Consider the following 15,130-nt stretch of genomic DNA (forward strand, 5'->3'; position numbering starts at 1 on the left):
GTAGTCTCTAGTGGTGCTCAAGATGAACCAGTCGTCTGTATCCGCGTCCAGCTTAGTTAGTGAGTGCATCTCACAGAAAACTGCAAAGTCTGGCTTGAAGCCTTTGCAGATGCACGTCACTAAGTACCCAAAAATGTTTAACCAGCTATTTGGCATCAGCTGGAAGAGGGCTATGTCATACTCATCCAAAATCGTGCGGACGAAAGGATGGAGGGGGAAGCGCAGTTCTACGTCTAAGGCCGCCCTGTAGACGCTAAAGGATCTTTGGCGCGGCCTCTCTTCTTCCCAAGCGGCCAGAGCGCGGGATTTCCTTGGAGGCTGGATCTCGAATCCCTCCCCAAGGTGGAGAAATGCCTTGTATTCCTCAAATTTGTAGTTCAGGTAGCCCAAGGCTGTGCTACCCACCGTACAGGCGAACGGATCCTTGAAGTTATCAATATTGGCAACATCCTCCTCGATCACCTCTTCGCCACCAGCGGCCGCCGCTTCGCCCTTGGCCGCATTCTCAACCTCATCCTCTTCTCACTGAGGAATGCTCCCAAACTCGGAAGACAGCACTCTGTCCAGATCGGCCGCCTCCGCTGAGCTGCGGCTCCTAGAACTATGGCCGCCTCGGGGAGAGACAATATCCTCAAGGGGCCTTTTGCCTTTATCTTTGTCACCGGCCGCCTGACTCCCCGTAGGAGGGGCTCTGCGAGGGGGCAAGTCGGACGGTTCATTAATTGAGACCCGTGTTCTGGGTCTGTCCGACCTGCCATATCGGAGATAGAGTTCTGAGGGGGTTAGGATGGACGTATCAGCGTCCGCCCGAGAAGAGGAAGGAGGTCCTTCACAGAGTAGCAACTCGGCCCCATCCATGACCGAGTTGGCATATTGGGGGAACCTCAACTCCGGACGTTCCCCTCGTAGTAGAAGCGCCTTGAGTTCTTTGGCGCCCCTCGAGAGAGGAAGTTACTTCCACGGCCGAGTAGTGAGTGCCCGTGGAAGCGGCCGTAGGAGTGGAAGAAGGGGTCTCTAAGTTGGCATTATTTGGGTCATATAAAGATCATGCGTCTGCCTTGTCCGTGCCTTGTTCGACTGCAGGGACAGAGAAGAATGGGTGGATGTGAGTTGGTACGCACTAGAAATGGACCCACTCCATGAAAGAGACAACTCGTCTCCGTCCAATCTAGACTCCTCAGTCCCAGGCGAATGGCCGGCCTCATGAGGAGAAACGGACGAAGCCGAGTGTTGAGCCAGATTTTAAATGAACAAAGAAATAAAAATGAAAAGAAAAGAAAGCAGGCGGCCTACCTCTGTACGTGTTGAAAACTTGGAAGCCTTGAAAGTTGATCGGAAAACTCAACAAAAGTTCCCGGAAAACCCAAACGCACGGCGGAGCTCTCGAAGATTCAAAGAAAAACTCACTTTCTCTCTCTAGAAGCTCTGACTTCTCTCTAGAGAATGTAAATTTCCAAAGTGCCAAAATGAAGTCAAACCCCTTGTATATATAGGAAAAATTTATGGGGGTAAGACAGTAAATTCATCTTTCCCTCCTAAACAAAGCTGAACAGTTATAATTTGAAAATGTGACCTAGAATTTGGAGGGACAAGGAGTAACTCCGTTAAATTAGGCGGAAAATATGACGACCTAATAAACGGCGCGTCCAAAGGGAAGTTAGCAGAGCTAAAGCTCCCTCCGCAATGGCAAGACGGCCACATCTCCTAAAAGCGAGACGGCCTACCGTTTAGGTCGTTGTTTTTAAATTTAAAAAATTTCACATACTAGTATGTACAAATGTACTCCATGATGAAAGGAATCCCGACTAAAATATACTTGCTACAAAATGTACAAAATGCTTCGTGGCTAAATAGAATGTTTGCCACAAATATTTTTTTGTCGTGGAAAAATATATCTATAAAACAAAAGGAATTATTGTGAAAGATATTATCCCGTGGCAAGATGTAAAATTGCCACAATTTTAAAAATCCCGTGGCATAAATCGTGGCACAAGTATTAAATTGTAGTAGTGAAATCTTGCCAAGCTTTGTCACGCTTCTAATAAATCTCATGCATAAACTATTTTAACATATTTACAACAATCCTTAGAAAAATAAACTTATACATTCTAGTTGGATTGTCTCAACAATAACTGTAAGTTAAGGATACTTGGGCTTTACGTAGTCTAGGATTAAGTTAATGTTATCCTTTATTCTCTAGCTTCTTGCTGGAACTTTTCAAGCCAAGTTCCCATGGAACTTGCTGTCTTTAACGCAGACCAAGTTAAGTTTGTCAACTTGTTGTCAAGATCCTATTAGAGAGCTTCTCTTTATGTTACTGTTAGGGAACTCAGTTAGTTCCACTGAGGAATTCTTCTTCTATTCTCTTTAACTTTCTTTGGAGTATCCTTGTCTCTTCATAGCCAGATTACTCTTCCACTTCCAAAGTCAACTTCACTTGTTTTATTTATGACAATTAGATAAATCGCATTAATTGAAGTTTTCTTATACTCATTGTTTTGGGGTTTTTTGGAATCCCTCGGGATACTGGTCACGCTCTGATTGGCAACGGGATTTGGACACCTGCAAAAACACGAATCTCCGGTGATCAGAGATCCGCCTCCGACGATCAAGTTAGTGACCGAAAACGAAATAAATGTAGAGAAAGTGGAGAGAAGTTGGAGCTTTTAATGCTCTATTGAATGTTATGTCACAATCAACCCCTCCCATCATCATCAAAACTACTCTTAAGCTTATAGGGGTGGGGATTTGTGCCTCTTAGGGTAAGTGACTTAGAATTCAGGGCCCTTTATTGGTTGCGCAATCAGTGAAGGACACGTGTCCCTTGGGGGTGCCGTTTTGCGGCATTCCTAGTATTTTGGGCCTCCTGATACAAGGAGGCCTTTATGACATATTTGATTTCAGGTGCTCTCTTGCTCTTAGTACGTGTCATCTTCCCATGGTGACATGTGTCTCCCATTTATTGAGCCACATGTCATCATAGGATTGGACCACGTACTTGGGGTATTTTTTACCCTAAACACTCATCATCATCAAAACTACTCTTAAGCTTCAACACAATTTTTTCAGATAACTCGTGTACAATTACCTCGAGATTGGACCATCGATCCGCCTGAAATTTGAGCCAAGTAAGCCTTTCTTTAAAATCCAACTTGGTGTAGCCCTCCTTGGTGCCTGCACGGGTTGGGATAAAAGTTCATTCATCAATTAACCTAGAAATATCAGCCTAAACATCGACTCTAACCCTCTTCCAAGTCCAAAATCGACAAACCATAGCCTAATTTTCTCTATTGGTGACCATAGTCCAAAACCTAGCAAAAATGAATTTCACGGCCCATATTTTTTATTCAAATCTGATTTTGTTGAATAGGTCTTGTAATATACTTTCCAACAATATAACATAGTGTCCAATGATTAAAACAAAGAAGATATGAGCAAAACACTAAAATTCAGCCCAAAATCAACACCCTTGCCTTCAAATGGTCATATCTTGAAAACTACAAAAGCGTTAGACCTAATTCTAGTTGGTTAGGAAAATAGACTTCAAGATCTTTCCAACGATATATTATATGTCTTATTTTGAGTTACATATCAAAAGTTAAGAAAGTTCTAAAAAGCAAAAAATCTGCCAAAAGTGTCGCGCAATAATATAATGTACCGCCCCATGATACATTGTTGATTGTACTATCGTATGACCATGCGAGGTACACAAATTCTTTGTACGACACCTCTTTTTCCGCCTTCTAGCTTATTGATAATTAAATATGACCCTAATTATAGGTTTTTCAGATAACACAACAACCTACAAGCAGAAACACTATAATTTGAGCCTTTGATCACTTTATACCTATTATATTCATCGTTTTTAAGCAATTCGAAGTCCCTTGCAATACTTGAAGTTTTACTAGTCAACCTAAGCGTAAAAGTTTGGTAGTAATTTGGACAAACCTAAATTTTTTTTTTATTATAATTTAATTCATATTTTTATTGAAGTTACTAACAATTTATTCATGATGTATCAATTTAAAGGAGCGCTCACAATGTGAATAATTAATTTATATAATTACTTATTATTCTATTTTTATTTTGTTGTTATTATGATGGGATTGATTTGCATACATATTTTGATTAATATTATGGTGTTACTTCCAATATTTATGTCGTATTGTTTTATTTATTTTGTTTCAACATTGTGCATGCTTAATCAAGATTATGTAAATGTAACTCACGCCTAATAAGATAATTTGAACAACCGGTTTTGTTTCCCTTTTAATCTTATGGACTTAATAAGTGACCACAATATTTAGAATTTTATGTGCATTAATATTCAACCAACTTCGTGATATTAGTTTGGAGAAAATAGAATATTTTTTGTATGCCCATTGAATCACAAAGAGTACTTTTCACAATAAGAATCGAGTAAAGGCTAATACGTGAAAAAGTGGCTTCCATGACTCAACTGCGTACCATCATCTATGATCAATCATTCATTCATGTTTTGTTACCATATGGAGTTAGCAATCTCATGAGTTATGAATGGAATGTAGCCTTTATAGATCAAATCGCTGTTACCTTTCTTTGCTGGTTTTCTTTTGTGGTTGCTTATAGTGATTCATGAATGGTTTACAAGTTCCTTAAAAAATTTGTTGGTGGCTTCCTACTTTTTGTCTCTAATCATATAATGTCAAATCTCACTTTCTATGATTTCCAAGCATATTTACACATGCTTAATTAGGCGCACTTCATTTGACGCCCATAGTCCCCCACCCTGAAAACATCCTAAACCATAATCCCTACCCTTGAAACCACCCTAAAACCTAAACCCCCGCCACCGATACCACCCTTATCCCTATTGTGCACCTCCCACCCAATGAAAACCCACCCACTACCCCTGGCTAGCCAATTGAAACTAACCCCACACACCTGAAAGCTTGCACACCCCACCCACCTATAACTCCACCCACCACCTCTAAAGATAACTTTATCCATCTAAAAACCACTGTATTCATCTCCATAAACAACACTTACACATAAAAATCAACCCAGGCCATCACAAAAACATCCAAGCAACCGAGTTTAAAAGAATATTGTCGGGGAGAGAGAGAGAGAGAGAGAGAGAGAGAAGAAGAAGTAGAATAATAATAATAATAATAATAATAATAATAATAATAATAATAATAATAATAATAATAATAATAATAATAATAATAATAATAATAATAATAATAATAATAATAATAATAATAATAAGAAGAAGAAGAAGAAGAAGAAGAAGAAGAAGAAGAAGAAGAAGAAGAAGAAGAAGAAGAAGAAGAAGAAGAAGAAGAAGAAGAAGAAGAAGAAGAATGGTGTCGCGGTGGCGAGTCTAGTTCAGGTGGGAGATCGAGGTTTAGGGAAGGGGAATTGGAAGGGAGTGTAGACACCTAAAAATGTGTCCACAAAACCAAACCCGATGATGAACAGCTTTTCACTGCCATTATTGGTCTAGTCGAGTATTTAATCTCGGGAGTGCTTAAAATCCATATTCAGTCAAACACAGTTCACATTTTAGCATAGTCCAACCCTCATTTCATCCCAAACTATTTTAATCCATTTCATTTATTAATTAAGCCTGATTAATTAATATTAAAACCCGGAAATGGAAATAAGTCTGGAATGCTAAAACTACGCTTAATTATCCCGTATTTAATGTGAAATAAAAGATAAAATTGCTGCGCCACGACAAACATTGCCATGCCACGGCAATTTGTTTGACCTGGTTTTATCTTTTAACGCGCTTTGACTTCCAGAATTGATAGAATTAGATACGGTGCCATGGTAATTTTACCATGTCACAACAATTCCCACCGTGCCACGGCAGCTTTGCCATGTCACCATACAATTAACCCTTTTAAGGAACCTTAGTTCTAAGGTTCCGTACCTCACCCTTCACATTTCCTTTATAAATACGAGGTTGATTTCACAGTTTCAAGGCAGCAACACATATTCTCATTTCTCTCACTCATATTCTAAGCCTTGAACCTATTCTTGTAATTATTATTAGTATTTCAGTATTCCTTCCCTAAGCACTCCAAGAGATCCATACAACACGCGAAGTTTCATACTTAAACCAAGGCGTGAAAGGTAGAACCGATTGAGGGTTTGGACCAAATCAACTCTACTTTATTTTAATTTAATTTAATTTCAATTTGATTTATTATTCTTTGAAGTTATTAACGTGTTTATTGTTTTATAGTTGTAAGCAAACACAATCAAAGTAAGGAATCATGTTCCTTTTATTCTTAATATATTTCTAATGATTTTTATTATGCTTGTCATGTAATAAATCGTTATTATGGTTAAATTGCTTCCAATATTAAGGTTGATTCTACTACAGTTATTGATCACCATATTGCATTTTCAAAGGGAATATATAATTGAAAATTATGATTAATAAGATAATTTGGACAACCGATTTAGGTTCTTTTTTTTATCTTGTTGTTTAATCAAGTGGTCATAATATTTAGAATTATATGTTCCATAACATTCAACCAATTTAGCGTTATATTAGTTTGGAGCAAATTGAATCTTTGTTTGTATCCCTTTGAGATTGCAAGAATTACTTTTCACAATAAGAATCGAGTATAAGCCAATACGGGCGAATGTGATTCCATGACTCACTTCATACCATCATCCTCGATCCTCCTTTTGGGGCTTCGAACCATATGGAGTTAGTAATTTCATGGATTATAAATGGGATGTACCTTTCACGGGTCAATAGTTGTTGCCTTTGTTTTCCTATAATCGTAGTTGCCTTATAATGATCCATGAACGGGTTCAAGTTCCTTACAAAACTTGTTGGCAGCTCATTAATTTGCTTTGTCCCTAATCGCGTCCCTAATTGTATGTCAATTCCCACTTCCTAAGAGTGTCAAACATGTTCACGAATCACAACATGCTTACGTAGGCGCGCTTCGAATGACGCCTATAAGGAGGGGATGGTTTTTTTATTAAAATTATTAAAAATGTTATGACCAATTAGAAAGTGGCATGTAACAAATTCAGTCAAATGACAGTTTTGAGAAAATAAGGGGTAAAAATTGACTTGTTCCTAAAACATAAAAAGATAAGTCGTTTTAAACAACTTGTACAGAGATGAGATTATTTTTTCAATTTTTTCCACGTAACATTAGAACGGATGAAGTATTATGAGTATTTATAATGCAAGTAAATTAATGTCTTTAGTCTCATAAGTCATAACGATGGAAGAACAAAACCAAGGCAAGGATGTTACAACTTACTAACTAGTCAGGCCAAATAGCTAAAAGGAGGGACCATGTTGTCTTTAGGCAGAGCAACAACAAATGAGAGACTGAAAAACTTAAGGAACTAAAAAAAAAATTATAAAAACCGCAATTTTCATGCCATCAAAGTACCTCAACTTAGCCACCCGTGGTCTGTCCTTTGCCCCCACAACCCCACATGCTCCTGTTTTCTTTCTCAAGTTAGCCTTTCTCTTTCATTTTTTCTCTATTTCTCCTCACTCTAATCCAATAATATTTGATCTAGTGGTTATTTACTTTATGTTCAATTAATGATTTATAAATTTATAACAAAAATTAATTGGTTGAAATATGTGTTTTGAGATGAACTTAAAAATGTCTTACTCATACATATTAATATTTATTTATATATTACGAGTAATACCAATTTATATTGTATATGTCTTATTAATACTTCGTATATGGTAAAAATGAACGGAGTACAATTTACGATAAGCATTTAAACTCTTGATATGTGGTAAGATATGAAATAGGAGAGGGGACGACAAGTTGAACCCAGGTCACACTTAGAAGGGATGGAGGGACCACTTCCTCCTACAATCTTACTTATTCTTGTATGAGATACAAAGTAAGATTTTATTTATTATACCTTATTTTTGCTTATCTGATCTGATCTAATATGATATGATATGATATGATTGTCTGAGTTGACCAAATTTTGACTGTATGTGTACGATAAGCTTTAAAGAAAAAATATATTAAGTGCGGTCTTGTTAGATTCAAAATAATGTGTATTTTATTAAAATATTTATTTTTTAAAAAAATAAGTAAAAATAAATTGAACTCTACAAGGCATAATATTAGAATTGAAGGCACCATGTGATCAGAGTTACTCAAGTTAATCGGTCATGGGGTACTTGAGGGATTCGATAGGAGGTTACTCATGAGGTAACTCCATCAGGGGTTACTTGGTCTGAGACCACTTGAGGGGTTCGCTCAGGAGTTAATATGTCATGGATTAGTTAAGGAGTTACTTGAGGATTAATCGGTCAGGAATTACTCGAGTTACTCGATCAGAAATTACTCAGGGGTTACTCGAGTTTGATAAGGGGTTACTCGACTTACTCAGTCAGGGGTTACTCGATTAGGAGTAACTCGAGTACACACTTAATGGCCTGTTTTGATCGACTGAACTGAACTGAACTGAATTTATTGGAGCTGAACTAAACTAAATTGAAGTGAACTGAATATTTAATGAGATAAGGAAATTAAAATATAAATTGAACTGAACTAAAGTGGATTTATTGGAGCTAAACTAAACTGAACTAAATTGAATTTATTGAAGCTAAACTAAATATAAATAAATTGAACAGAACAGATCCTTGACCAAGTAACTCCAGTAACTACAGTCACACGGTGTCACACGCCTTTAAATTTAACTGAAATGGATTGACGAGCAACAGGCCAACAGCCAAGAGGTATCGTTCCTTTAAAAAACTGACCCTTTCTTTTTTTCTTTTTTTTTTTTTATTTATTTATTTTACTCCGTATTACGATTTTTTAATATATATATATATATATTTTTTTTCTGAAGAAGAAGTTTCCTGTCTCTCTCTGGTTTGTTCCTCGTTATAAAATCCCCTCCTAACCTGCTCATTTTTCACAACACTCACCCTCACCACACTCATTCTCTCTCTCTCTCTCTCTCTCTCTTCCTCCACAATACTACTCTAGAAAATTCAAGAAAAAAAAAATCCACAAAAAAATTACTCAAAAATCATAAACAAAGATTAAAATGGCAATCAAAAAATCAGCAAAATTGCCACAAACAGCAGTATTGAAGCAAATACTAAAGAGATGTTCAAGCTTAGGCAAAAAACAAGGTTACCAACAAGAAAATGAGTACCCAGAAGATGTACCAAAAGGTCATTTCGCAGTTTACGTTGGAATCAACAGAACAAGATACATTGTTCCAATTTCATTGTTAAGCAGGCCAGAATTTCAGAGCTTACTTCATCAATCTGAAGAAGAATTTGGGTTTTGTCATGAGATGGGTCTTACAATCCCTTGTGATGAGCACGCTTTCGAGTCTCTCACTTCGATGCTGTTGCGTTAATTATTGTTACTATCTCCATCGGCCACATTTTAGGACTACTAAATAATTAACGGTTTTTGGTTCGTTTTTTCGGAGATTTAAGGAGGGAGGTAATTATTATTATTATTATTATTATTATTATTATTATTATTATTATTATTATTATTATTATTATTATTATTATTATTATTATTCTGACTGATTATGATGAAGAGTTTAGGAACCCATTTGGAGATTATTTTTGGTTTTTCATGGGTTTTAATTTAGAGGGATAATTTGTATATTTAGATGGGAAATTGTTATGGGGGCAAATTTTAATTAGTTTTTGTACAATTTCTTTCTCACGGTGGCTGGCGCTTGTTGTATGTTGCCCTGTGAGAGGATTTATCAAGGAAAGTTATGTTAATCACATTAATTAGTTATTATGATTAGTACTTGATTATTAATCTCTTGTTCTTTGTTCTTTAGCTTAATCTCTTTTGCCTTTTGCATATTCTTTCATCAATCATTAATTATTTTATTAGGTTGTTATTTTTTGGAATACATGTCAAATTCTCCTGATTATTCTAAAATTTGTTATATACATTCGGGTGTACCGTATAACCAACTAACTTTAGGTTAGTTTTAACTCTTCATTTAATGGTAAAATGAATAACAATCATTTCCTTCCTTAAAAAAAATAAAAAAGAAAGAAAGAATAGCAATCATCAAAATGAGAACAAATACTCATTTGTGTACGGTATATTCGGGTGTATATAATAATCTTTCAATTATTCTGTATATATATATATACTCAGTACGAAATACTTTCCTAAAAAAAAGAATATAGGAAATACTCCTTGTTGTGCTTGCTCTCTTTATCAACGGTAATTTTTTTTTAAAGAAACAATTTTCAATAATTTCTTATATAGTTATATAATTATGTACTTGTTTTTGTTAAATTTAAATATTTGTTAGATTTCTTGACTTTTTATTTTATTGGTAATTTAAGGAAATGCATATTTCCAATGTTTATTTTTACTTGGCCTAATTTGTGAAATAGCTAAAGTAAAAACAACGGGGAAAAGTGTATATTATTGTGTGAAATTTTGTAAGATATGTACTCTCAAAATGTTGATTTTTACATAATTCATACTCTATATAATTTACTTTTGTTGATTTTTATTCATCAGAAAATATATATTTTTGATTCACTTTAATTTTGCTGAATTGAAATTATTTTTACTGAACTGAACTTATTTAAACTGAACTTAGCTTAATTTTACTGAACTTTAATTATTTTTACTGAACTTAAATTATTTTTACTGATTTTCTATTATAATTCTTCTTTAAGAAAACTGAATTTTACTAAGCTGAATTTATTTTTACTGAATTGAAATTATTTTTATTGAATTGAAATTAATTTTACTGAACTGAACTTATTTTTACTGAACTGAAATTATTTGTACTTAATATTATTTTTTTTAGGCAAAAGCTAATGAGCACCTCCGGGGCGTTAGATAAGAGAATTAAAGTGCAAATATTGGAGTAAAATTAACATTAATTACACCGAACGACGCGTAATTGTGTCATGAATTCCTAACTTAATACCATTTCAACCAATATAATTTATCCTTATCTAACGCCCCCGGGAGCCCGTTAGCAAGATCGTTTTTTTTAAGGTGAAAAGAACAGGACCTAATTTGTAATCATGTGAGATCTTATTATTATTATTATTATTATTTTGAATAGATGTAAAATCTTATTAAATTTGCTTTAATTTTTTTTTTCTACACTTTTATTTTTACTAAATGTTAATTAAATATATATAAAGTAATAGTGATAGAAATAAGGAGTAATGAATTTACAAGTGTGAAATTAGTATAATAAACGAAAATAGAGGGAATATTATGTATGGGACATTGTGAGGCCATCCTTTCAAAGACGGAAAGATAAAGGTGGAATCTTTGAATTTCTGTTTTATTGTATGTGCTACACCACGTAATGTTGGACATGGACTACGTATTGATGGAATTGGTGGGAATATTCAGTATTCTAGTCTATAATTAAACAAGGAGATGAATATTGTGTAATTGTAACCGGAAATTTTTTTATTAATTTTTATACCAGCTTCATATAACGTCATTATTTTTTTTAAGAAAAAAGTTAATATTACAAAAGGAAAATGTTATACATAACCCTTAGGGCTATATATAAGCATTAAATTTACACTTGAAAATCGTAAAAAAAAATAAAAAAATTATAAACACTAATTATACTGATTTATGCGTATTTTTGTCATAAATTTATAATTTTCTATAATTTTCAAGAGTGTATTTAATGTTTATATATATATCCCTTAGTGTACATATAGCATTACCCTTACATAAATTATCAAAGTTAAATAATTTGAAAACTAGTAATTGAGATGAATATGACATGCTTTTACAATACTACTTTTTATTATTAATATCTTTACCATTAACATATGTATATAGGACTCTCTGAAAATTCTAAACAAGAGATAAACAAATATTAACAAAAAGGATTGAATGAGTATATATACTTACTTAAAAGCTCCACAACTTTAGTTGATAGTGACAAATATATTTTGATAATTCACATTAATATAAATTTAATGACATCTGATATGATATAAAGAATTAATATACATTAAGGTCATATTTTAGTTGAATCTAAAAATATTTATAATCAGATTAAATCATAAAAAGTTTATATCTTATTAAAAAATTTAGTTCAAATCAAGTGAGCTAAACATAACCTAAGATTTTAAGTCATTTTATGTTTACATTGATACATGTTTACATTATTGTTTGTTTATTATTATTATTATTACTACCTCCGTTACATATTATTTGCAACTTTGGAATATTTTATGTCTCACAAATAATACCCCAAAGTTGCAACTAATATGTAACGGAGGTAATATTATTATTATTTTCATACCAATTTTTTACTCGAATTGGTAAAAGTTAGGTCAATTCTAATTTAGGCCATTAAGATAGGGAATTAGGGATGTAACCTATACGGAGTTGTATATGACATGTACCTACAAGTCACAAGAGAAAGAGTTAGAAATGTTATCGTGACATGTGGAGACGTCCTTAAATAGAGGGGTATGGTAAAAAGTCTTTGGGATGATGTTTGTCCTAAATAACATTGTTGCACGTCATGTTGTAATGTAATGCACTCTCACCTGTAAAATTTGGTTCTATTTATAAAATGTATACGATTTGTACGTAATGTTTAATTATGAGTCAAAATGGAAGGTAGAAATTAGCATTGAAGTAAGCATTAAAACCTCCACTTGTCAAAAAGTGTGGTGAAGAAAATGTCAATTATCATCAATTAGTAATAATAATTTAATTAATTAATTGTATAGTATATGGTTCAAAATGTATGGTTAACCTTATATTACTCCCTCTGTCCTAAAAAGAACGACTCATTTGGGTTGATTACGCGGGTATTAAGGAAGTTAAGTAAAAAGAAGTAAAAGTATATTGGAAAGATAAATTTACATGGGGTTTGTAAAAAAATAGAGAGAGAAAGTAATAAAATAACATGGAAAATCAAATTTTTATATGGGGAAGCTAATTTTGCACAAATATTGTTGCAAATTGGTGGTGTTTTAATGCAAATTGATCATTCTTTTTGGAACAAAGTTTTGGCCAAATGGGTCATTCTTTTTGAAACGGAGGGAGTATATGCTTTGATGGTCCAACACCTGGTACAAGTAGTCCTTTAATCACGAACCGTACTTTGACAGGACACAATTTAACCGCTTTGTACATTTTCATGGAAGGTAGTTGGGTTAGTTGGGGTTACCAATGGTCAAGGCTTAGAACAGGGACATTGCCATGAAAATTTATTACTCCTACTACTCTGCCTCAATCCATTTTTAAATTGTCACTTACTTCGTTACCTATTTACTAGGTGGATTTCAAAATTACAAGTCTCGTGACAATGTTAAAATTATGAATTTACTTAATTTAGTATTGACCAATTGGGGTTTTCTACGTATTAACCTTACAATTTTGGGTTTTCTATATTGGGACCTACGGAGTATTGTTTTAGAAGCTACGCCCAGTTCTCTCCTAAGGTGCATACCCTGTAATTAGTAATCGAACAATAACCTTAATGTGAGTTTCAATTCAAGAAAACTAAGCAAAGAGGGCGGCATATATTAATCAAGAAGGATAAGTTAAAATTTAATCTTTCTACTTTTAACTAGCTTATCCAACGCCCTCGGGACTATCAACTAGGGCTCATCTTAGTTGCCTTATTAATTTCTTATCAAAGAGGGCAAGTAAGATATCACACTTATTTCAAATCAAAGAGCGTGAAATTAATTTTGCCCTTTAATTTAATATTAAAAGGGCAATTAATAAATATCGCCCACTTTGATTAAATAATAAGGGTACTTAAAAACAAATCCTCTCTCGGTAGCAAATACAAGCCCAATTAAGCATAATATACTCTGAATTTTTTGTATAACCACCCTCTCTCCTCACTAAAACTAATTCTCCCTCTCTCAATTTTCTAATTTTTGTATGAATTTCCATTAAGGAGTATTATTAGTTATATTTCCTAAGTTGCTAAAGTATTAGTTTGGGGTTATAGTAAGTGTGGGGGAATATGGAGTGATATAGAATATAAATCGATCATGGGCTTTAACCATGATGATCCCTTAACATGGTATTAGAGCCAACATTACATACAAGTCACAAGCTCAAATCTCATCCACCCTCACTTTCAAGTGGAATATTCGTGTTGGGTATAAAAAGTTTCATGTCGCATCTACACTTCAAGCCCAAACCATGTGAGGGGTGTGATAGAGATATAAATCGATCATGGGTTTCGGCGTTTAGCTTAAACTATTGGTTGAGATGATCCTTTAGCAAAAGGTTGCGGGCAGCTATGGAAGAAAAAAATAAAGGGATAAGCAGAGAAAAAGAAGAAGAAGTTTGAAAGAGAGAGTAGGCATGGTCGTATCTGACCCAAGGCAGTCGGGGCGACCGCCTAGGGCCCCAATTTTTTTTTTTTTGATGCAAAGGGCCCCAAATTTGAAGCCCGGATTTCTTAATGCAAGCCCCCCCCAAAAAAAAAATTGTGTACAGTAATACGAGCGCGTGGTTCCTATAGGTGCCTGTATTGTACATACGTTTCTCGCGGAAAGAACATATTATACAAATGTAAAGAACATACATCTATAGTGAAAAGAATATATTATTAAATTGTAATGAACACATACCTAAAGTAAAAGGAACATATTTTTACCAAAAAAAGAGTGAAAAGAACATATTTACATATTCTTTTATTGCAAGTGTAATATACTTTTATTTGAAAAAAAAAATTTCGTTGCTTATTGCGAAATGTTCTTTGAATTTTGTTGTAAATTATGGTGGGTATATATAAATAATGTTTATTACAAATATTATCATGTTCTTTATTAATATTTTTTTTTGACAAGATGTTCTTTGTTAATATTACAGATGTTCTTTAGATAAATAAAAAGTAATAACATTTAGTTGTTCTTTACAAAATTGATATATGTTCTTTACAAAATAGATGTACGTTCTTTACAAATTAGCTACATGTTCTTTCCGCGTTTGTTGTATGTATCAAGCATGGTAACACCGCCTCTAGCTTAAAATTTTCACAGTAATACGCTACATACATAAATGCATAATCAAACCTACTTCTACCTATAGTAAATCTTCTCGTAGAAATAATCACATTCAATTTTGGCAGTTTAATATTCCAACATCTATAA

The 15,130-nt window shown here is 33.9% G+C and overlaps 1 protein-coding gene across 1 annotated transcript; it reads left to right on the forward strand.

Moving 5' to 3' along the window:
* The first annotated feature begins 8,834 nt into the window (after positions 1–8,834).
* On the forward strand, positions 8,835–10,037 carry LOC110688719 (auxin-responsive protein SAUR50-like). Its single transcript, XM_021865480.1, has one exon. It carries the CDS (start codon positions 9,058–9,060, stop codon positions 9,376–9,378), a length of 321 nt encoding a protein of 106 aa, XP_021721172.1. The 5' UTR covers positions 8,835–9,057; the 3' UTR covers positions 9,379–10,037.
* The last annotated feature ends 5,093 nt before the right edge of the window (positions 10,038–15,130 follow it).

This window comes from Chenopodium quinoa, unplaced genomic scaffold, assembly GCF_001683475.1.
Source record: "Chenopodium quinoa cultivar QQ74 unplaced genomic scaffold, ASM168347v1, whole genome shotgun sequence".
Taxonomy (NCBI): Eukaryota; Viridiplantae; Streptophyta; class Magnoliopsida; order Caryophyllales; family Amaranthaceae; genus Chenopodium; species Chenopodium quinoa.